Below are 23,639 nucleotides of genomic sequence, written 5' to 3' on the forward strand. Positions count from 1 at the left end.
CCCAGCTGCAGCAGCACACCAAAGCCCCCTTTTCCTTGCATGCTGCAATTGCTTAACATGCTAATTTTGCTTTTTTTTTGGGGGGGGGGGGTTCTCCCCAGTACAATACTATTAACCTAACAGCTCTGGATTGGACTCAGCTGAGTAAGAAGGAGTGTCTCAAGTACGGTGGCAGCTTAGTGGGGAAATCCTGTAAATTTGTGCCTGACCTGGCCCTCATGTCCTTCATCCTCTTCTTCGGGACCTACTCCATGACATTGACCCTGAAGAAATTCAAATTCAGCCGCTACTTCCCCACCAAGGTAAGAAAAGCACCAGCTCTGCGGGATCTTGCCCCATTTTTTTTCCAAAGGTAGGAAAAAGGGGAGCTGCTGGTCTCATTCCTGGATGCAAGAAGCTATGGGAAAATAAATCCGTATTTCTATTTTCAGTAGGGTGATTTGCTGGAAAAGGAGATGTTAATATCAATTAGGATAATCCTATCTGAACACTGAGACGCTGCTTTATCTCTTGCATTCTGTATAAACTATCACAGTGCAATGCAAAGGGAAAAATAATGCTTTTTGTGAGTTATGTCCACCTGTGTGCAGAGCTGGAAAGCCGAGGGGAAATATGCAGATGCAGGAGCAAATACCTCCATCCCATTAATCACCCTTTCCACCCCCATTTCCCATCTACCTCCAGGTCAGGGCCTTCATTGCTGATTTTTCCAATGTCTTCTCCATCCTGCTGTTCTGTGGTGTGGATGCCTGTTTCGGACTGGACACCCCAAAGCTGCATATTCCCAGTATCATCAAGGTTTGGCCACACTGGGAGGGGCCTTGCCTCTCCACTGCACTCTCTTCCAGATCCTCAACGGTTTGGGGGAAAACTGAGTTCCCTTCTCCCTTTTGGGGAAAAATGCGGTGTCTGGGATCCTTCTGAAAGACTGCTTCGCCTTTTCTGGAGCAATATTCTAATTCTGTGACTTTTCTTCCTTTCCTTTCCTTTCTTTCTATTTCTTCCCCCCTTTCTCTTTTCTTCCTATCTCTCACTCCTGGCAGCTGCGTAAGCTTATTAGTGATTTCTCTATCTTTATGTCCATACTAATGTTTGTGGGGCTGGATGTGCTTTTCGGACTGAACACCCCAAAGCTCCAAGTGCCTACTGACTTTAAGGTAAAAAGCAATAAATCCCTTTCTGGAGGTGTTGCTGAAAACATCTCTTCCCCAACCTGGGATATCACTGTCATGCCATGGGGAGTCCTTGCGGGAAGAGCTCAGTCCAAATGAGCATCTGGGGAAAATGGTGGGCTGAGGCACATGGCTGCTGGGGTGGTTGGGGTCCAGATGTGTGTTGATGGGGTGCAAGGATGAACATGGGATAAGATGATACTCAGAGGGGATGGAATTTGGGGTGAAGTGGGGCTTCCTGAAATTTCGGGGATTGGGTTTCCTCCCCATCCCTGACCTGTGTTCGGCTGCAGCATGCAAACTCCTCTCTACCAACAGCCCACTCGTGTGGACCGAGGGTGGTTCGTGTTTCCCTTCGGGAAGAACCCATGGTGGGTATACCTTGCAAGCGCGCTGCCTGCCCTTCTCGTCACCATCCTCATCTTCATGGACCAGCAGATCACAGCCGTCATTGTCAACAGGAAGGAGCACAAATTACGGGTGAGCCAGGACTCACCCCACACTCAGGTTTACAGCATCATTTCAGGCAGCAGGTGCATCTTTGCAAGCACCTGCTTTTGGGGTGCAGATCTGGTGCTGCCACAAGGCCAGGGGTGTTCACTCCAGCTTGGCATACTGTGCAAATAAGGGGCTTTTCCTTTTCTTTGCAAGCTGCATTTTTGGGGTGACAAAGCCTCCAGGGGGTTAAACTCACTAAATGTTGTAGGTACTGGGCTGCACCAGTGATGCAGGATGTACTGCAGGATATGCAGGATTCACCAGGGCAATGTGAAACGCACCAGAACAATATAGGGGGTTGCAGGCTGCACTGTGGGGCATGTTGGGGTGCACGATGACAGTATAGGGTGTACCAGGGTGATGTGGGGTGCACTGCAGCAATGCAGGACAATGCAGGGTGCATCACGACTATGCAGGATGCACCAGCGCAGGGAGCACAAGGATGATGCAGTATGCATGAGAGTAATGTAGGTGTGATGTGGGTGCACTGCAATGATGCAGGGTGCCACAGGGTGATGTAGATTATATCAGGGCGGAATGGGGTGCATCTGCATTCTGCTCTGCAGAAATACAGGTTGCTTCAGAGTGATGCAGAGTGCATCAGGGTGATGCAGGGTGCATGAGAGCGATGCAGGGTGTGCTATGGCAATGTGGGGTGTTCTGCAGCAATGCTGGGTGTACCAGGGTGATGTGGGGGACACTGCAGGAATGTAGGTTGTTTCAAGGTGATGCAGTGAGTGCTGTGGTAATGTAGGGTGCTGAGGATATGTGTAATGTGGAGAGCAATGTGTAATACACAGTGGTGATTCTGGGCTCTTCAGGGAGAGCATTGGGGGTTGAAGGGTGCTGTAGAGGGAAATCTCTGCCTTGCTGGGCTCCGTGGTGAATAGAGGAAGCTCTTTGTCTCCCCCCCATCTCCCCTCCTGACCCTTCTGGGCACTACATTGCAGAAAGCAGCGGGCTACCACCTCGACCTGTTCTGGGTTGGCATCCTCATGGCTGTGTGCTCCTTCATGGGGCTGCCCTGGTACGTGGCAGCTACCGTCATCTCCATCGCCCACATCGACAGCTTGAAGATGGAGACAGAGACCAGTGCCCCAGGGGAGCAGCCCCAGTTCCTGGGTGTGAGGTGAGGAAGGCTTGGCTGCACTCTTCCTCGGGGTGGGGGATCCAGATGCAGCAGTGGGTATACCCAGCGTGGCTTCATCCTGCCTCTCTCGCCACTCCAGGGAGCAGAGAGTGACAGGCATCATCGTGTTTGTGCTGACGGGGATTTCCGTCTTCCTGGCCCCGATTCTGAAGGTAAAACATCCCCATTGCCCTGCAGATGTTTGGGGCATTTTTTTTTTCCCTGCATGGCCCCCAGCATTTGTCCCTATCCCCAACAGTAAGCTGCTACCTTTTCTGTTGTAAGTGTCATGTTTTTTCCATGTCCCTAGTACATCCCCATGCCAGTGCTGTATGGCGTCTTTCTGTACATGGGCGTTGCATCACTGAATGGCATCCAGGTAAGCACTTCTCCTCCTCCTCTCTGGCCATGAAGAGGTTTCACATCTGGTTTCACATCTGGGCAGAAACGGGGATTTTTGACCCCAGAACGTGCATGCGTCCAGCATTTCCAGCTGCATGAGATAGCAGATATCCAAATCCCTCCATAAACCATCAAAAAGCCTCAAACTCCCATTTTGGGCATTAAAAGAGGGTTTATCTGGGTGACCAGGAGCCTGCACTGGGGGGAATGGAGCTGATAGCTAACAGCAGGCTTTGCCCTGCCGCAGTTTTGGGACCGCTGCAAGCTCTTCCTCATGCCAGCCAAGCACCAGCCCGACTATGTCTTCCTTCGGCATGTGCCACTGCGCCGCATCCACCTCTTCACTCTGGTGCAGATTGTCTGCCTGGCTGTGCTCTGGATCCTCAAATCCACCGTGGCTGCGATCATCTTCCCTGTCATGGTAAGGCTCTGCACAATAGCATCCTCCAGGCTGCTTTCACTTATGTTTTATTGACCAAAAAACCACACAACTTTCTGGATTTCCACATGCAGTCCCGTTATTGCAGCCTCATCAAGATTTTGAGATTTAAGCAAATTTTGGCGAGTGTGGCTGGCCCCATGGTGGTGTTTCCACAGGTCCTAACTCATGCATCTCTCCCCTCCTAGATTTTAGCCCTGATCCTGGTGAGGCGACTGCTAGATTTTGTGTTCTCCCAACATGACCTGGCCTGGATTGACAACATCATCCCTGAGAAGGAAAAGAAGAAAGAGGATGACAAGAAGAAGAAGAAAAAAGGCAACAAAGGGGACAGCAGCAGTGACGAGGAGGTGTGTGTCGAATGGGTGGGGGGCTGAACAGCACAGACACCCTGAGGTGCTGGACCCACCTAGGAGGGGAATGGTGCCACTGGAACAATCCTCCAGGTTCGGGAAGAATGTCTTTGATTTCTGGGGATATTTCTCTGTGTATATAGGACTGGCTGATTTAGGGGCTTTAAGTGATGCTATGGGGTTGATCAGCGGCTCTAGGAGATGCTCAAAGCATCCTGAAAGCTGAAAAATCGTGGCAAAAATGGAAATTAATGAAAAGACCACAGATCCCATAGATGAGGCACCCATTGTATGGCTACAAAGTCTCATTAGCCTGTGCAACCTCCTGCTGCAGGCTCTTTCCCTGGCAGAAGTGCTGTGGGTTGATTTGGGAAGGCGAAAGCAAAGCCTCCTCATCCTTATACACTTCCTCAGTCTTACCCAGAGACTGGACACCTTTAGGTGTTCTGGGTAGACTTGGAGCCTGCCCAGGCACCTCAGTGAGCTGCAGCTTCAAGCTGCAGCCCAAGCCCTTCTCTGCCTTCACTGCTTCTCCCTGCTTTCTTCCCCAGTTCCCATCTCCCTCAGTCATAAAGATCCCCATGGAGCCCCTTCCACCAGCACCCCGAAATGGGGGTCCCCATTGCCTCAGCCGTAAGTAAAGATCTCAGGATCCTCTCTCATGCTAACTATTGCTTCCTAACTCCCAGCAATGGGGCCTGCACAGCCGCCAAGTGCACTAACCCAATAAACAAAGCAGACGCAGCCTGGATTCATCCTGCCGAAGCTAGGGGGAGGGTTGGCTATTTGCTGTATTTAAAGCAGGTTTTATGGGATTCAGCACACTTGGTGCTGCTAATAAAATCTGTGTGGCTGAAAAGCCAGGACTCCCTGAGCTGAACCTGAGGGAGATATAAAAATAAAATAAATAAAAAGATTTAGAAGGTCTTTGAGCCCCTAAAAGCATGAGGCAAAGAGCTTGTGGCAGCGTTATTCAGGATGCAAAAGGGCAGATACATGCAATTTGGCCCAACCTCATTCCAAAAGCATCATAAGTGACCTGGCACAAAGCTGGCCAGCCACTGAAAATAAATAAAAATAAAAAATAAAAATAAAAAAAATAAAGGAGTAAATCTGGGTGAGTTTATTCCAGCTTGGCACCAGATTGCATCACGATGTCAGCAATTTTTAACGTGCTAATTAATTTACTGTCCCCAAGCTGCTGCTTGCATAATCTGGTGGTTCCTCTCTTTCTCTGATCACTCCCAAAATCAGCATTTCCCAGGAGCTTTCCTCCCCTCCTACTACCTGAGGTCCACCAGACCTGGTAGCAAGGTGGGGTGGGGGAGTGGCTTTCTGTGGGGTTCCTTCCTCACCTGGGAACTGTTTCACCTCCATGTCCCCCCAGGAAAGAGGTCCTCCACCTGGAGCTTTGCGTTCTGATTCTTCCCCAAATGGTTCAGATCTGGATCGCAGGTAAGCACCAAATGGACTCCACCACTCACTCCCTGCATGACCCCATCCCTAGGGATCCCATGCCCTTGGTGCAAAACATTTCTAGGTTTGGCAGTCAATGGTCCCAACTGGGAATCGTTTTTGCCACTACCTTGAGCCAGTTGCCATTGTCTTTGGGCAGTTTTGAAATATCTGAACATATTTTCACAGCATCCCATGGTATTTTGGCTGCCTTCATTTGCAGGCCATGGCTATCATGTTGTTCAAAGCAGGTTGGGCGGGGGCGGGGGGAACCGGGGGGGGAACCGGCTAACGTGTTCCAAGCCTGGTGTGAGAGCACTCACGACAATAAGATGCTACTGGGTAAAGCTGCAGAGATTTTTAGGATGAGATGTACAGATGAGTTCTGAAAGCTTCATGTAATTTTCTACCTACAGATTATACATGCTAATTGCAAAAGATCAGTAACTAGTGATAGGAACCAAGGGAACAGGATGGAGCTGCAGCGGGGAGGTTCAGGCTGGAAATTAGGTAAAGGTTCTTCACTGAGAGGGTGGTCGGGCACTGGAACTGGCTCCCCAGGGAAGTGGTCACTCCTGCCAGAGTTCAGGAAGTGTTTGGACAACTGTCTCAGAAATGTGGTTGGATTTTATGTGGTCCTCTGTGGAACCAGAAGTTGGACTTGATGGTCCTTGTGGGTCCCTTCCAACTCGAGATATTCTATGATTTGATAATTTTTTTAATGACTTTTTTTCATGGCAGTAGCAGCATCTGGAGCCCTTTGCTGGGGTTTCTGGGGCATTAATCAGGTACCCATGCCAAATGCTTACCTCCCTATGTCCCCCCTCTTCCTCTGCAGTATTACGCTTCACCTGAAGATTTCGTGTCCATCGTCTCCAGCATTTAACTACTCACAAAACCCGATTTGCGCTGTGCCCCAGGTGAAGATAGAGATGGAATCAGACTACGAGGACACCGACACCGAAAAGCCACCTCGGGACATGGGCAGTGAGACCACACTATAGTTCCATGCAGTGCTTCCTCTAATTTTTATATATATATATTTATATATTCATATATATATATATAAAACTAATTGGACATATTTTTCTATGTGACCCTGAGGAGATGGTGGCCCCAGAGGCCCATTGCTTCAGTAGCGTTTAGTGTAATGCTGTTGAATTTCCTCCCTTTCTGCTGGGCGAATGCATCACTGCTGGTAGCAGAATGCACTGGTGGCAGAATAGCCCCCCACTGCTGGGGCTAAAAATGTGGAGTTGGTGTATTTGGCCTCCACTTGCCCGTTCTAGGGGTTTTAGCAGTTCTATGCTGCTGGAATGGAGAAGTCAAAGGCAGTCAGGGCCATGGATGTCAGGGAACAGCTGGCTGCATGCGTGGCCTACGGAGCAGGGGACTGTGCTGGGGTAAACCTTTCAAGGGGGATTTTGGGGTGGGGAGGAGGTTTGCACGCCTGAGAAGGAAGTGGGAGCATGCATCCCAGCTCCCCCTGCCCTGAAATCGCAGCGCAACTCCTGCCAAATCTGGCTTGGCAAAGGGGGTAGTGCATTTCCTATGGGGAGCCTCAGGCTTTGAGTTTGCAGGATGCAAACAAAAGCAGTCTGACCCCTTGCAGTGGGAGTCCCCTCTTGCAGCACAGCCATGCTGCAGCATCCCAGCAACCCAATCAGGGTCTCTCTGCTGCAGCAGGTGGGATTCTCCTGCCCCAGGGGGACTCAGCTGTGCTCACCCCAGCATAGATGTATAAGAAGGTGAGGGGGATGCATTGCAGGCTAGTGAGGGTTGCAAAGAGGCACTGGCAGGAGGAGCGAAGGCTCTGGACCAGGAGACCTTGAGGCCAAAGGCCATTGCTTCTTGCAAGTAACAACAGGCAGGCTGTGAGCACCTGAGAGCAACAGCAGAGCAGGGAACAGGGCATGATTTCTGCTGGCTGTCAGGCACTACTGCTGCAGGCAGCGGGTCATGGTTTCTGCAGGGAATTCAACACAGTTTCCGTTAGGCAAGCATGGCCTTATCCATCCACACATCCACAGCCCTAGCAAAGTGCAGCTTTCCCAGAACCAGTCTAGGACCCCCAGTGCTGTTCAGAAACCTAGGCTGATAACAGGGCTGGAGCAATAGCTGCATCCAACCAGAAGCCAGCTGAACTGGAGTATTATCTCACCTTGTTTTTGCCATGGGCACACTGAAGGAGCCCATCCAGCCCCTGCACAAGGGACTTTGCACCCCCTTGAGCTCCTCAATTGTAATTATACTCAGGTGGTTTAACAGCAAGCAGCTTGAAGCACTGATGGGAGAACAAGCACATCCCTCACCACGTATCCCCACACACTTTGCACTTGCTTCCCCACCAGGGAGCAGGTCAGGACCCACCTCAGGCACCAGGCAGTTTGGCTTGCCCAGCTCTCACTTTCTTCCAGCAATGCTGAGGCATCGATGAGGCTTTCAAATGGCTTTCCTTCCCAGCATGCCTGCAGGCTATGATTTAGAAAGACTAGTCTTGTTTGTTGACTTTCTCTCCGGTAGATGGATGTTTCTTGCAGTTTTAAGGTAGCAAAAAGCTCCCCCTCATCTCCCAAGCAGAAACAGCCTACCTGGTATTTATAGAAATTCTGTGCTAAGGCCAGCCACAGAGGGGTTTCTGGGGCACTGGTTAAATATTGCAACTGATCTGAACCTTTATGCAGGACAGAGCCCAGTTCTTTGTAAATAGTCACGTCAAACGAAGACATGAATGCAGTTTTCTGTTTATAGTATTTTTCTGGTTCAAGTATACCTTATGAAGAACCATGGTGAGATTAATAAAACAGTATTACTCCAGTGACTACTTAAGCAAGCGCCACTTAGCTTGACGTTAACACTAAGAACTATTTCAGCTTGGATGCATTGTCTATACTTTTTAGTGTTTTGTACCAATCTCACGTGTGCTAGCTAAAGCATGGTACAGATAGGCCTGTGATTGCAATCACTCCAGATAGTAAATTTGCTTTAACCAGTACATCAGCACCTACTACACAGCACCCCTACCAGAGTCCACAAAGCCTTTCCACATGTTTCATAGAGCACAACTGAAGCCTAAGCTCAGATCCCTCTAGAACACTGCTTGTTTCAGCTAAATTTCTCCTTTTTGCAAGTCTTACAAATGGTTTATATTTTTTGCATATGGAAATACCGGATTGTCACAGATTTGCCACCCATTACCACACTTCTTTAGCCATTTTGTATTTATCAGTGATACAATCCAATAAATCTCATTTAAATTATTCTCTGCTCTTAGTGTATTTCTGATGCAATCTCAGTCATTGAACCTTCCCTCTCCAGGTGTTCCTTGTTTAGCATTGTTATAAGCAGTAATTGCTCTCCCCTGGAGGGGAATGGGGGAAATGTGTGGTTTGCAATGACTTAACAGGTGGCTCTAGCATGGCAACAGACCTTCAGCTTCACAAAAAAGTTTCCCAGCACCCAGAAAGGTAGGATCAGTCTTACCAAGGATATGTGGCCAGATGCTGAAGAGGAAGTCTAGACCCACCTCACTGCCCCAGAACAATACTACACTCAAGATTTTCCAAAGTAAGGTTAGAGCTTGCAAGCAAAAAGCAGAGGACTGTATGTTTACACTGTCACTATGAACATCAGCAACAGCTGATGGATTTGTTTACAACTAGAGTCTAAAAGCTGAATAGTTTCTGTTCAGGCATGAACAAAATTAATTATGGATGTAGCACTTATGCCTTGGTCCAACTCAGAAAGTCACGGAGAAAGCCAGACCCAGCCCTGCTCTGAGGGAACAAGGGAAACTCACTGTAAAGTGTTTTCATTTGTCAGAGAAGTACAAAACTTGCTAAGAAGTAATTCTGGGAAACAAGTGGGGTTCCCCCCTTCCGTACTTTATTCAGAGTTAGCCTGGATTATTCACCAAGCACTGGAATCCTTTCACACTATAGTCCAGGAAGCTTACTGTGGGCCCAGTACAGTCACCAACAGCGCTCCCCACCCCCCCCCCACCCCCCCATTTTTCTTTGGTTAGAGAAAAAGGGTTTAAAAAAGTCACCATCCAAATAGCAAAAAAAAAGCTTAGCTGCACACTCAATATGTTACAAGAGATCTACCACTGTCTATGGCCCCAGCCAAGCTGAAAACAGATGTGGCTTTTTCAAGTAGATGGTTCTATAGAAGAGCTCAACTCAAACTACATGTCTAGCATTGAGTAAAATACTTCAGAGCAGGTCAAATGCAAGCAGTCTGGGCATTTGTGAGAACAGAAGCACAGAAGTCATTAAGTCTGCACTGTGAAGCCCCACTCCATTTCCTCCAGGATTGCTAATATTGCACCAAGCTCCCTGAAGAACTGCACACCCAACATCCCAACTGCTGCTCTGTCCCTGCAAGAACAGTGTAAGCTGCAGGGCTGACTTCTTAGAAGAGTGTTAGCTCAAAAAGCAGCTCTGCTAAATGTTACGTGCTGAATGAAGAGGCCAGGAGTGTAGATGCTTATGCCTTGGTATAAGCAATGCACATATGCTTCAGCTTCAAATAAATATCTATGACCTCAGAATAGGAAATACCACTTCTGTACAATAAATAAAAATATTGCATTTTCTATCGGCCTGTCTGGGAGTCATTTTGGAATGTTGTTTTCAGTGCTAAAAACAGTCCTATGTTAAACAGTTAAGGCTTCCAGTGATTTGGGTTTCAACAGCTTCTTGGCAGCAATGATGGTGTTCTTCATCAGCATGGCAACTGTCATGGGCCCAACTCCTCCAGGGACTGGAGTGATGTAACTAGCTTTCTTCTTCACCCCTGCAGAATGGGGAGGAATTACAGTTTAGCATAAAGGTCAAGAGCAGTAAGACATACTAGTCAGCCAGCTTGGTAAGAAGCCATAATCAATCTAATATTGTTGAAATTCCTCCAAGACTGCCAGCTAAGGAATATTAGTCTCACGTTAGTTATCCCATCCCTCCCCTCTCTTCCTCATTATCCAAGGCAACATAAAGCACACCATAGCCTGACCATCTCCACTATTAAGCAAACTTACCTTCTAGCCTAGGCTGGGGAAAAAAAGAAAGGTCTAATAGCTAGATTTATGCAACAGAAATCAAATCTGAAACCAGATATGGATGGGCCTGATGCACGCTCTTGCAAAGTTGCAAAGCTCTCCAATAAAGTAATAGTCTGAGTATTTGCCCTCTCTTCCAAAAGGACTTTCCAGTACCTTTTGCAAGGTATATGGAGATGGAGATGTGGAGCTCATCAGAACAGCCTGCCTGGGCACTGTTGCAGCTAAGTGGTGAGCAAGGCCAGTAAATAGCAAGCCAAAAGGTAAGTTCCATGTGTTTTCATAAGACAAAATTTAAAAGCAGGAGCATGGACTATAAATCTGAGTAGAGACAAAGCAGAACAACAGGTCCAGGATGAATCTCTTCTACATTGCAATATACAGTGTTCCTATGCCATATTACAGTAAAGCTCTTCCCTTGTACACTGAATGCACAAGCAAGAGAGCTTCAGGATGGGTCAGCATCTGCTCCACTACATGAACCAGGACTTTCTCACCCCTTCTCAGCATGCTAAGAAGTTTAATGATGAGTTTAAGCATAAGTTTAATGCTCAAAGTACCAGATGCCATAGTCTTTTATACCTTCAAAATCCACATCCCCAACCAGCCTTGATTTGGCAGTGATGGGATCCTGCACTCTAGTTATCCCCACATCAATAACTGCAGCTCCTTCTTTGATCATATCAGCTGTGATCAGGTTGGGAATGCCTGTAAGAGAACAGAACCACATGCTTATAGTGGTGCTAAACAGTCCCTTCTTCCCCCTCACCCTCATCTTCACACCATCCAGCCCCGTAAGTTTTGACCCACCCAGGCCTTCCTGCCTCACAAATACAAATCTAGCCGCAGTTGCAAAATCCAGTGCCACTCCTTGAGAGGTTCATCTCACCCAGAAATCAAGGATTTGTTTACTTATAGTCTCAGTATAAAGAACTAGAATCCATCCCCGAGAAAAAAGTCTGGCAAACAACCTGGAACACCCCTTTCAGGGTGGGGCGTTTGTCTGGTTCTACCACATACTGCATCAGCTGAGGAACTCATCCTACCTTCCACTTAGACTTAACTCTTTCATGTGACTCTCTCTCTGGTTTACTGACCACCTTTGACTATGAACACGCCTTCCTTTCTGCCAGCAGCATTTCTGCTTTTATGCAACACTACCTTCAAACACCAGTTCGAATCCTTCCAGTACCTTATGTCTCTTCATACCCAATTTCTAACCCACATTTCTCTCCTCTCCCACAAGCTTACAGCAAGCTTCAGCTGCCAAGCATCAACACCCCAAATCAACTTTTCTGTTGATGAGCTACCCCCATGCCAAGGGAATAGCTCAAGACCCCACCTTCAACCTGGAGAAGAGTACATCTACTTGTAGCTGTTCTTTAGGTCTGATCAAGTGCTTGCTGGCACACCAAGCCCTCCTGCCAGATGTTATTTTGCATTTCGAAGGGCCACAAACAGCTCTGCTAGACTCTCCTAGGCTTAATCACAGGATATACTGGCTGGCTCAAACAGCCAGCCCTTGCCTACAGCAGCTGCCAGCAGCCATAAGAATACCAGATTATCCCTGTGCTGCCAGAGATGCCTCAGATAGGGAGGCCCTGGAACATATCATACCAACAGAACTGTCTCCTGCAAGGAAAGATTCCCATCAGAAACACCACACAAGCTGCAGTGCAGCATCCTCTGTGCATCTCACCTGTACTGAGAGTTCAGTCTTACCTGCTGCTGCTACCACAATGTCAGCACGGATTGTGTGTTGCTTCAGCTGCTCCTTTGGAGTGTAGCGGTGTGATATTGTTACTGTGGCATCACCTGCAAAAGGGGTTACACAGCCTTTTACTGGTAAGTGTACCTAAACCTGTCAACTTCTAACTCTTCACCTTCAAGGACACCTGTGAAGGTAGCAGAAATACAGGAGCCTGAGGACAAACCACTGGGAGTAGCCTATAAAGTCAGAGGGAGAGATCTTGCATGGAAAAGGACAAGGACTAACTGAAGAAGGCTCTGAAGTGTTACAAGGCTGCCCATGTGCAGAGTTAACTCCCCAGCCTCAACCACAGCCCATGTGATGTCACGGTCCCTGAGGCAGGCCTAGGACCTGCTTAAAAGCCTAACAAGGACTGTGGTACAGGCAAAGGGCTTTTTCCCACAACTGCCTGGTGCACAGGCTCCAAGACCAGCAAGCTCCTACCTCCTGGGCGCTCATGCCTGCCATCTGTGTGCAGCAACATGGCTATGGGCATTCCCACATTCTTTGACCGGCCAGCCACCACCACGTTCTTCCCCAGTGTTGGGATGCCTGCAGTAGACATGAGAGTCTTAAGACAAATACAAGCTGGAGTTGTGCCATACAGCAGCCAAATACTGCAGCAGCTTACCAGTTCTCTTAATGATCTCCCACACACCCCATGGGGTAGCTGGCAGCATGGAATACTGGTCAAGGCACATGCGCCCCACATTTATTACATGAAAGCCATCAACATCTTTGTCTGGAGTCACAGCATTGCAAATCTTTCGCTCATCAATGTGTTCTGGAAAAGATAAAAGCTTTAGCACTGGGGATCAAACAAAAAAAAGAAGCATTTTGCAGTCAATGAGAGGCCTGGCTCACTGCACTAGCCCCTCAACCCCTTCAAAGTCCGTAAGCTTGAAGTTATTCAAAGCCTCCAGTGAGCTCAAGGCTAAGAGCTCCCAGCAGAAGGGGACTGGAACCACTTGGGAACTACAGTGTCGCTAATGCAGAGGGTATTTTTAGACTGCCTCAGTGTCACAACCAAATTTAAGCTCCTGGCTCAGGAAACTGATACTCCTCACACAAGAATAGATTTCCATGACCCCCATCAACTCAACTCATACAGGCAGCAGTATGATGAAGTAGTGAGATCAATTTCTTTAAGCTACATCAGCGTGCCACTTTTCATGCGGCAAGAGAACTCCTGAGCTATACCTCCTTCTGGCACAAACTCTTAGAAAGATTTATATAAAAATGAAACAGACTGATATCTAGCTACTCACCGGGTAAAGGAAGCTGCACTAACAGGCCATCCACATTGGCATCATTATTTAGTTTGCCGATCAAATCCAGTAGTTCTTCCTCAGTAATAGAAGCTGGCTTGAGAATCGTCTCACTGCTGATTCCTGTGCAGTCATTGAGAGTGCTGAGTTAGACAACAGCATGTACAACAGTGGGAAGCAACTGCTGATTTAAGCTGTCTAGTTTCATTTCTGCACAAAATCCAATATGGATACACCAAGGATTGCATGCTTCATACAACAATGAACACTTTCCAGGTTGTAGACCTTCACAAGTCTTGCAAGTTATGATTAAGGACCATTAGTCTGTGCAGTCATTCCTGGGAAAGTCTGCTGAAACCAGAGGCCCTCCAAGTGCATGGAGGGCTTGGAGAAACTAAATGGAAATGTGTTATGATGAACATGCAACTGCACCTCCTGCAGACCCTCTTCACCACAGAAGGGCATGTTAGCCTAAAATGTCAGTTCCAAAGAAGGCTTCAGCAGCACAGACCCCAGTAAGAAATTAAACCACTGTGTGCCCTGGACCACCTTCAGCACATTTCCCCAGAAGGCCACTCAGGAAATCTTTGGCTGAACACCAAGTAGGACCTTGGCTTCCAAGACTCTGCTGAATGTGATTGCAGCTTGGATAGTTAGTTTAAAAAGGCAAATCAAAGCCTTGCCAGTGTTTTACACAGGCCTGCAAAGACTGCAAATCCAAACTGCAGAGCTTGATGTTGCCCTAGAGGATTCAAGTGGCATAACACATTCAAACTATGCCTATTAACTACATCCCAGCACTACTATGAACACAGCCAAAGCACTCACAGCAAGTTCTGCCATAAGCCTGGACAGCAATGCAGCTGAGGTGAAAAGCAGCCAGGTGGATGCATCCTAAGATCTTCCACAGTTTCCAGCATAGAGGACTCCCCCCAGCCAACAAAACAGGAGGCAGTCACTTTGCTCCAGTTTCAGAGCAGAGTGCAAGACTTACCAACATCAGCGGCTGCTTTGGTTTTGTTCAATACATAAGAGTGACTTGCAGGATTTTCACCAACTAGAACAACGCTGAGGTGAGGTCTCTTGTTTCCAGCTGCTACCCACTGTTCAACCTCATGACGGGCTTCCTGTCTGATCTGTCGGGCCAGCTTCCTTCCAGAAATCACAACTGCATCATCTCTGCAGTGGAAAAAGTGTTACCAAAACAGTCAGCATTGTTACGAACATCAAATCCAAGCTTTGTGCAACATTAGCACAAGAAACAGGTGCTAACCACAAAGCAGGACAGAACTGTCTCTTTCATCTGAGCTGAGTACAAGCCTTTATTACAAACCTTTTTTTTTCCCCCTGCAAATTGTGTTAAGCAGCATATTTCAGTCTTAAGTTTCCAGCTCTGCTGCCCAAAGCTACCATTAACAAGCAAAACTACTGGAGGGACAGTTTGTTTTTTTTGTGAAGCCTAAGAAACTATACACTCTGCTTCTCTGTAAAGCTATAAGTCCACATGTATTGTTCATATTTTAGCTTGAAGCATGAGCTATATGACCAGCCTCACCTTTTGAAAAGTCAGCCACCCTTCCCTTTAAAAGGCATGACAGCTTCACTACAAATGACTTACATGAGGCAGAACTTGTTCCACTGAAGTGGAATTTCCACTACAAAAGATACCAAGCAATTCTGGCATGTCTGACAAGCAAAGAATGGTGTCACACTGCTGCACTGAGTGCAGTTCTTGGAGAGCCCAGTCACCCGTGGATTTCTCAGGAATACCGCCAGTCTACCTAGCATGCACCTGGCACGTGTCCTCCCCTGCTCAACTAATTGCTGCCACCACTTCAGTCAACTCTAGGTTGTGAGAGCTGGGCTGGATACTCAATTCCAGCCCCTTCAGAAGACTGCAGTGCTTAGCTGGAGTTGAGGGGATATTTGTCCACTTGAACCATGTCAGAACAGGTCCTCACGTACTTCTCGGGTCTAAATTGGTAAGAAGAATATAGAGTCTCTGTCAAATGCATTCCAGGCAATTGGATACCCTGCAGCATATAGAAAGGCTGGCACGGATTACAGCTAACAAGGCCACAGCTGCCAGCCCCAATCAGCACAGGCTGTGCACACTGCTCACATTTGTTTTTTTTTTCTTTCAGGTTATGGCTATCACTCACATTAGAATGCGACTCTCACTCACTAGTCCCTCTGTGAGGGATTAACCTGCCCAAGATTCACTTTTAGACTTCGCTGGAACCCCCTCCTGCAAGGCCTCGCGATGTGCTCTTCACTCGCGTACCCAAATATTTACCCAAGTACTCGGCTCCTCCGTCAGGCCCCTCACACGGCGCAGAGGGAGCTGCTCCCCAGTGTCACTGCACAGGCATCGCCCACAGCCAGGACCTGCCCATTTCAGAGGCAACCAGCAAGCAAAACGCACCACCACCAGCTTGCCACGGAAATCCAGGAGACAGCCACCCCTTAGAAGAGAGCCTGATGGCTTTCACCCTCCCATGTCACACATCCCAACAGGAACAAGGCTGCAGTTCCCTTCTCAAGAACCGAGCAGCCCCAGCTACCTGACGTGCACACCTCCTCCCACCCGAGTCCCACGAGCCCGGCGCTGCTTCCTGAGGGGTCTCCGTGCTCCAGGCACGGCTGCAGCAAAGGGGAGCCCCCAGCGGAGCTGCTCCAGGCCCGGAGCAACGCGGAGCAGGGGCATAGCAAAGCCTCACATCCCCACCGGGGATGGCGTGCAGCGCTCCCTTCTTTCCTAGGCTAGGACCCGTGCAAGCACGGGGCTCTCTTGGTACGTTAACCACTCGGCACCTCACCCCAACAGCCAGCACCCCAGCCGAACCTCTCGGACAGGCGCCGAGCCCCCAGCCCCCCCCGGGGGCAGAACCGCCGCCGCAGACCCTCCACGCAAGGCGGCAGCGGGATTTCATCAGCCTGCAGCGCCCGGCACGGCCGCTGGGGACTCGCCTCACTCACCCCCGGCAGCGCCCACGCCGCGGCCCCCCGCGGCCGGGCCCTACCTGTGCGCGCTGAGGTGCAGGCGGCGGCCGCAGGGGGGCCGCAGCGCGACCCGGCCGAGGGCACGGAGCGGGCACAGCGCCGGGGCCATGGCGGCGGCGGCACCTGACGAGAGGCGTCGCGGCTCCCCCGCCCGCCCCCTTTATAGCGCGCCGAGGGCCCGCCCCCGCTCGAGGCCGCGGCCCGGGCTGGGTCTCGCGAGAGCTTGAGGGGCACGGCCGCGGCGGGAGCGGCGCCGAGCGGCCTGAGGGGAAGCGGCGCCGCTCGCCATGAGCTTCCTCTTGTGAGCGCCCGGCCGCGGGGGGCTCCGAGGAGGAGCCGCGGGGCGGGTCGTGAGGGGAGGCGGGGAGCTGGCACGGGAAGGCTGCTGGAGGCAGGGTGGGCGGCGGGGGCTCGTGAGGGGCCGGGGGAGGCTGCGGGGTGGGGGAGCGCAGCGGTGGTTGCGGGGGGGGAGCCTCGGGGGGGAGATGGCTTTCGGACTTGTGGCTCTCTTCGGTGCGAAGAAGTATCGGTAACCAGCTCTAGGGGCGGGCTGCGGCATACCCGTGTGATGTGAATGCTCGGAAAGATTTTAGCTCTTAAAGCCTGGGAAGCGTGGCAGAAGGGTCGGTGGCAGGCTGTGGTGCGGGGAGGGGCTGGGTGCCTTCTTTCTGGGGTCGGTGGTGTGCGAGGTCTGTGTTTGGGGGCTCTCTGTCTGCGGTCAGCAATGTGCTGGGCCTGCGTATTCCGCCTGTGGTGTAACAGGAGGCAGTGGCTTGGCTGAAGAGTGAGCTGGGTTGAAGGGTCTCTTATTTCCGCTCAGAACGTCGCACGGAAGCAGTGTGTGAAGACCTCAGGCCGTGCAGTAATGCTGCACCAGGAAGCTGGTGTGAAGCGTGCGCAAGCCAAGCACGTCTGGTTGTGTACGACTAGGGGAGGCAGCGGACCAGCGATGAAGCATATGTACCCTCCTCGATGCTTCGGCTTGCGCCACCCTAAATCAGAAGCAGAGTTGGCAAAAGCTGAGAGCAGGACACTGTGGGCTCTGCACACTCTGGAAGTTAAATGTTGTGGTTCAGAGGCATTGAAATTCCTTCAGCTCTTGGCAGTATTGGCTTTTGTGCGTGGGCTTAAAGCCAGTACTGAGTTCAGTGACCTGTGTCCCTCTGAGCACCCTGCAGAGAGCAGCTTCGGCATTGTTGTAGGGGCGTGGAGTTGTGCAGCGGCACAGCTGTTGTAGAACACAACAAGAGACAATTGCAACTGCTATGGTAATTTGTGTTTTAGGGCTGGAGTCTGTTAAATTGCTATTTTGAGCAGATTGTTTCTACAGTGTGTCTGAGTGTCTTGTCATTGCCCTGTCAGACTTGACCCAGTCAGCTGGTGGTTTTGTTTCCTGGTTTGTGGGCCACTCTGAATGCAACTGTCGCTGTTCAGTCTTTAGGCCTTTGCACCAAGTGTTTATTGCGATGTGAAAAAGGGAAGTGTGCACACGGCTGTCGGAAACACTTTGGCCTGAGCATATGATACGTTCACCCTGGTAGGGGGATGGGAGGGGTAAACGGCTGGTGTTACCACAGCTAAAAGTGCCAAATGGCAAGGAGTAATTCAGCTGTAGCAGGAGGGAAATATTTCTTAGAAGAGATTGCAGCTGACAGATTAACTAGAAATGTTTCTCTTTTGTCAGTGGGAGTCGATCTTCGAAAACATTCAAACCCAAGAAGAATATTCCTGAAGGCTCCCATCAGTATGAACTCCTGAAACATGCAGAAGCCACCCTGGGGAGTGGTAACCTTAGGCAAGCAGTTATGCTGCCAGAGGGAGAGGACCTTAATGAGTGGATCGCAGTTAACAGTAAGTCCTATGAAAAAGCAATCCATCCATGTGTGGAGGTGGAGTGGGAAGAATATGAATCTCTGGATTTCATCCTTAAAAGAAAAGAAAACAAATAAACAAACAAAATAATAATAAAAAAAAAAATCCCAAATGAAGTTCACATCCTGGCCAGGTTCTGTTTAACTAGGTAGGGATAAAAGGAAAGTAAGTCAAGAGTCAAAGGGCTGTTGTGCTCTGGAAGCAAGCAAAAAGCAAGAAACAAATCCATGCTATTGTGGTTTTGGGGTGCATTTTCTTCAAGTTCCAACTTGTAAAGATGATTAGGTTTGTGAAAGGTTATTTTTAGAATTAGGAGTAAGCCTTGATTTTGGAATGATAAAACCAGTAGTTAGTGCTGTTGGCTGCAAAAACTGTGACAGTAAACAGCTTGGGTAAAAAATGGAACTATATTCTTCAACCATATTTTCCAGGTTTGTGTTGGTAACTTAGGAGTTGTATTTTCTTTCTTAAAAAGGTGGCTGGGAACTAAAGCAGTTATTTCAAAGTTACAGGAAGTTAGGAGGTTATGTACAGCTTCGTGCTGTACAAATAAGTCAGGGGCAGTAGCCAGAAGATTTAAAAAAAAAAAAAAAAAAAAAAGGATCAAAGCTGACTGAGATATTCATGTTCCTAGATGGTCAAAGGGTCTTGAAGTCAGCCACATGATGGTGTGTGTGTTTTTGTGGAGAGCTTTGCAGTATGTTCACCCCTGTGATGGTGATCCTCAGAGGCAATGTCAGCTGAATGGAAGCAAATTGGTGCTGCAGTCTGCTTTGTTTGCATTTTGGATAAATTTGATACTTTTTCCTTTACAGCAGTGGATTTCTTCAACCAAATCAATATGCTCTATGGGACCATCACAGAGTTTTGCACAGAGGCCAGCTGTCCAGTCATGTCTGCTGGACCAAGGTAAGAAGTTTTATGGCAGCCTGCAGCTGCAATTTATGTGTTGGGGAAGTGGATGGATGTTCAGGTCACTCAAGCGTGTCGAGAAAAGCTAAAAAGGAATGAGATGTGTCTGGGTGGTGTTGGGGCACAGCATCATGCTCCTGTAGAGTCACTCACCTGCATGCGAAGCCATGTGGTCCATTATGGAAGCCGCTTGGTATCAGCAGCAGATTTGTTTTAAGGAAAATAAGAGATCTAACTTTGAAGTGGCAGATCTTTCTGTTCGAGTCATCTCTTAATCTGTTGTCTCAGAGCAAGCGCTCCAAGAGGTCATTGCTTGTTTTTTTCTGAGTGAAAGTGACTGAAGAAGATTGAAAGGTTGAAGAAGAGTATACATGATGGTTCTGAACTTAAGTACTTTGTTGAGTTGAAGCAACAGCAGCGTATCTTGTTGGTAAGGTTGGTTGAGGCTTGTTATTTGGGACAGCAGCATGGAGTCTGGCTGTTGAGCAGTATTTGTAGGGTGCTGTGTAAAGTCCTGCCCTGCTTTTCTAACCAGAATTATCTAGATTGCAAGTTCCTGTTTCTATATTTGGGGATGTTTCCTGTAACGACTTCCTGTTTAAAGTGCAGTGTTCATTTTCACTTAGTGGTGGTTGCGACATGATAATTGAAACGTTTTTTTCCCCACTGTCCAATTTTGCAAAAGATCTCTGAGAAAGGAGAGTTCCATGCTACGTAGTGTTCTGACAGAAATCTGCCCCACGTCTGAGGAGCTGTGGATTTATAAGCACGTATCAGTTTGAGATGGTGGCTTTTAAAAGCTTTTGGCTGACATGTGGCCTCAGGATGGGGTCTTGGCTGTCTCGTGCTGGTGGGCATCTCCCCAAGGGAGTGCTGAATTCTCCATTGATGTCTGAAAACTATATGATTCTATATGTAGTAACTCAGGCACTGGGGTTTGGCCCCATCACATGCCCCATTTAAAGGAATGCTGATGTTGGAAGAGGTTGATTCCCAGTTGAACATCAGTTGTGAGGGTCGCTGCACAAAGTGCTTCTTTTGCAGAGCACACCTTACCAAGATAAGGAGGAAGCTGCAGTGCCTTGTTGCCAGAGTAGCCACAATGCAATGAAAATGTATTTCTTTCACTCGTATAGCAAAGAATATTTTTTTTCGGTCTCCCAACAGATACGAGTACCATTGGGCAGACGGCACCAACATAAAGAAGCCGATTAAGTGCTCAGCTCCAAAGTACATTGATTACTTGATGACATGGGTTCAGGACCAGCTGGATGACGAAACCCTCTTCCCTTCAAAGATTGGTAATTGCAACTGTTGCATGATGCAACGGTGCCTTGTATATAGGACTGAGCCACAGTGCCACCGGAAGGTCTCTTTTTGCTTCTTACCAAACTGAAACTTATCCCTGCATATTGGTGGTTTTCAGGCGTCCCTTTTCCCAAGAACTTCATGTCGGTGGCCAAGACCATCCTGAAACGGCTATTCCGCGTGTATGCCCACATTTACCACCAGCACTTTGATTCTGTCATGCGGCTGCAGGAGGAGGCCCACCTCAACACCTCCTTCAAGCACTTTATCTTCTTTGTGCAGGTGAGTTACAGAACAGCTGGTCACCTGCCTCCACCAGGGTTTCTTGTTCCCTGATTGCTTTTAAAGGGAGTTGGATTTTAAGAGCCTACTTGCTCTTTGAAGGTCTACAACAGTGTTGTGATGGAACACAGCTCAGCTCTCACCCTCTTTACCATGTGAGCCATACAGCAGCGCCATCTGGGGTTTGTTTTGATTTTTGTGCAAGATGGCTATAAAGGCTTCCATTTCCCTTTCTAATTTTAAGCTCAAAAAAGGGACCGGACTTCAAAGAGAACTTGGGGTTTTGTAGCTCAGTAACTGACTCTGAGGTAGCAGCAGCACCTTTTTCACGTTGCCCATTTTTTAACAGCCTGTAACTGCGGGTGACTCATTGTGCTGAGCAGCCTCAGCAGTGCAACATGGTTTGCCAAAAACGCTTGAATCTCTCCGCAGAGAAATGGGAGAGATGGCTGCAGTAATGTCTGCATGGGAATTTATGCCAGCACGCATTTATGCAGCTGGTTCCCAGGGCATGTGTGCTGGCTGCACCTGGAGCCCTGTGTTTTCTAGTGGCTCTTTCAGCAGTGTGTTTAGTTCTTGTGATGCTTTTTCCTGCCAGGAATTTAACTTGATCGACAGGCGGGAGTTGGCTCCACTGCAGGAACTGATTGAGAAGCTGGGCTCCAAAGACAGATAAACTTCCCCCAGGAGAACCCATTCAGCTTCTGGTTGTGGCTGTTCCTTTCTGCTTTGTACACCAGCCGTTCTCCCTTTCACCTTCAGCAGTGCAAGCCTCGAGAAGCTGGATGATGTGCTGGCTGGCATCGCCTCACTCAGTCTTGCAGGCCTTTGGCAAAACAGTGCTTGTACTGCACAGTGGCAGCCTGCATTGTTTTATAACTGGTGGCTGAGCTGTGGTGACTAGCGCTACTTCGTACGTTTTTTTCTAAGCTATGTACTCAAGTCTGGCAAGAATTGCAGTCTGGGACTCTAACACAGAGCTTGTAGCAGGTTGCTTTGTTTCCCACAGGCATGGGTGAAGTTCCAGAGTGCCACACTGCTGTTTTCAGTGCTGGAGCAGTTTCACTCTGGATCCCATGGATACAGAACCTGGCCTACAAGCAGCCAGCCTGGGGCTGTATCCAGCACGTGCTTCCCTTGGGGAAGAGCAGCAGTGGAACAGCTTATTTTTGGAAGTGCTTTTTTTGGATTTAGATGCACTTTGGCCAAGAGCCTTAAGCTCCCCTCATGGCAGCATTGGGGGGAGGAGGAAAAAAGTGCCTGTCAAGGGGAGCCTGTCCCCTTGCTGTGCAGAGCAGCTTTTCTGTCCCCAGCTGGGGGGGGGGGAACAACACAACACAGAGGGAATGGCAGGGACCATGTGTGGCAAGGCAATAAAGTTTCTTCTTCCTGCTCTCTTTTTTAATGGATGTCTTGTCCTTGTACCTTCTTGCTCTATGCACTGGTGTCCTCACAGCCCCCCCCAGGTGTTCCAGTTGAAAACAAACAACCCTAAGGCATGTTTTCCCTTGCAGGGAGTCCCCCGGCTGGTGGCTGCAGCAGCATCCTGCTTCTGCCCCCCAGTTCTGGCTGGTCCAGAGCCTCGTCACACACACAGCCTCCAGCATCTTTATTGACCGGGTCATTCCCGGCAGCTGCACAAGTCCCCTCCCATTCCCCCCCTTCCCACCACAGAGCTCAGCCCAGCATCAGGGCTTGGGGGTGGAGGTGAAGATGCGCAGTCCATGCATGCTCTTGATCTCTTCACTCAGTGCCTGTAAGAGACAAACACAAATACTAAGTCCCACTGCAATGTGAAAGCGGGTGGCTTTAAAGCACCAAGTATTAAGTGCTAAAGTGGAGCTCCTAATTAAGTGCTGTATGCATGCAGCGCTCAAGTGCAAATGCAGCGTCTGCTGTGTCAACTGCAAGGGCCATGCACGCAAGCAGACTGCGTGCAGCGCTGCAGCATACCCATGCAAGCAAGATGCAAAACCAAGCAGTGACAGAGCACGAGGGCCAAATGCTGCATGCCCACGCCGTGCGGCCGTGGTGCCGCAGGAGCGTGCCAATGCCTGGCTGCGTGCGGGTGCGCATCTCAGGCACCTCGCACCGGCCGCCGCAGCCCTCACCTGGTTAACCATCTGGTGCTGCTGCACCGGCCGCTTCTCCCTGAACTCCTCCGACTCGATGTGGACCTCGTACATGGCACCGCAGCCTCCTGCAAGGAAGCGCAGCCCCGCGGTGCGGCCCCCGGCAGAGCGCTGCCGCCGCCCGCCCGCCCAGGAACCCCCCCCCCCCCCGGCAGCCGCCGCGGGCCGGGCCGGGCTCAGCCCCGCCGTGGCGGAGCGCACGGCACGGTGCGGGGGTGCGGGGCGGGGAGGTTAGGGGGAGCTTGCGGTTTACCGGAGATGTCCACCACCCTGATGGCGGAGGCGCGGGGGAACTTCTCCCGCAGGACGCGGCTCACTCGGGCCTCGCCGTCCGTCCGGGAGGTGAAGCTTCGCCAGGGGCCGCACCGCAGAACGAGCTGGGGCGGGGGGGCGCAAAACAAGGGCGCTGTGACACCGCTCCGCGGGGCCGGCAGCGCCGCTCCCCCGCCGCACGGCCCGGGCCGGCCGCGGCACTTACCGGGCCGCGGAGCCGCAGCCCCGCCGCGGCGGCCATCTTGGGCCCGTGGCGGCCTCGGGGCCGGGCGGGGGAGGGCTCGGCACAAGGCCGCGCCGCGCCTCTGCCGCCTCCTTTCGCCCCCTGCCGGCCC

General features: G+C 49.9%; 4 protein-coding genes across 7 annotated transcripts in view; 2 read left to right on the forward strand and 2 right to left on the reverse strand.

Annotated features, from left to right (window-relative positions):
* SLC4A5 (solute carrier family 4 member 5) overlaps positions 1-8,046 on the forward strand; it is a 29,498-nt gene extending 21,452 nt beyond the window's left edge. For 2 of the 4 annotated variants that reach the window (XM_083811796.1, XM_083811799.1), the window contains 10 exons: positions 102-302; positions 685-798; positions 1,491-1,652; positions 2,621-2,799; positions 2,900-2,972; positions 3,110-3,178; positions 3,449-3,622; positions 3,829-3,990; positions 5,381-5,448; positions 6,287-8,046. In XM_083811796.1, the coding sequence (XP_083667922.1) occupies positions 102-302; positions 685-798; positions 1,491-1,652; positions 2,621-2,799; positions 2,900-2,972; positions 3,110-3,178; positions 3,449-3,622; positions 3,829-3,990; positions 5,381-5,448; positions 6,287-6,452 (1,368 nt within the window). In that variant the 3' untranslated portion in view covers positions 6,453-8,046. Of the gene's footprint in view, positions 1-101; positions 303-684; positions 799-1,043; positions 1,158-1,490; positions 1,653-2,620; positions 2,800-2,899; positions 2,973-3,109; positions 3,179-3,448; positions 3,623-3,828; positions 3,991-4,544; positions 4,627-5,380; positions 5,449-6,286 lie in introns of all 4 variants that reach the window. The other 2 variants (XM_083811797.1, XM_083811798.1) reach the window with 2 other exon arrangements.
* A 139-nt stretch (positions 8,047-8,185) lies between these two features.
* MTHFD2 (methylenetetrahydrofolate dehydrogenase (NADP+ dependent) 2, methenyltetrahydrofolate cyclohydrolase) lies at positions 8,186-16,677 on the reverse strand. The gene is made up of 8 exons (XM_083811800.1): positions 16,546-16,677; positions 14,517-14,701; positions 13,523-13,645; positions 12,886-13,038; positions 12,699-12,806; positions 12,227-12,319; positions 11,087-11,212; positions 8,186-10,245 (listed from the first exon to the last, which is right to left on the reverse strand). The coding sequence occupies exons 1-8, from the start codon at positions 16,632-16,634 to the stop codon at positions 10,106-10,108; spliced, it is 1,017 nt and encodes a 338-aa protein (XP_083667926.1). The 5' UTR covers positions 16,635-16,677; the 3' UTR covers positions 8,186-10,105.
* Positions 16,678-16,686: 9 nt separating this feature from the next.
* Positions 16,687-22,306, forward strand: MOB1A (MOB kinase activator 1A). The gene is made up of 6 exons (XM_083811801.1): positions 16,687-16,826; positions 18,210-18,376; positions 19,213-19,306; positions 20,477-20,610; positions 20,736-20,899; positions 21,498-22,306. The coding sequence occupies exons 1-6, from the start codon at positions 16,813-16,815 to the stop codon at positions 21,573-21,575; spliced, it is 651 nt and encodes a 216-aa protein (XP_083667927.1). The 5' UTR covers positions 16,687-16,812; the 3' UTR covers positions 21,576-22,306.
* A 185-nt stretch (positions 22,307-22,491) lies between these two features.
* BOLA3 (bolA family member 3) lies at positions 22,492-23,639 on the reverse strand. The gene is made up of 4 exons (XM_083811802.1): positions 23,510-23,639; positions 23,285-23,408; positions 23,011-23,099; positions 22,492-22,653 (listed from the first exon to the last, which is right to left on the reverse strand). The coding sequence occupies exons 1-4, from the start codon at positions 23,543-23,545 to the stop codon at positions 22,588-22,590; spliced, it is 315 nt and encodes a 104-aa protein (XP_083667928.1). The 5' UTR covers positions 23,546-23,639; the 3' UTR covers positions 22,492-22,587.

The sequence above is a fragment of the Anser anser genome (assembly GCF_964211835.1).
Source record: "Anser anser genome assembly, chromosome: 26".
Lineage (NCBI taxonomy): Eukaryota > Metazoa > Chordata > Aves > Anseriformes > Anatidae > Anser > Anser anser.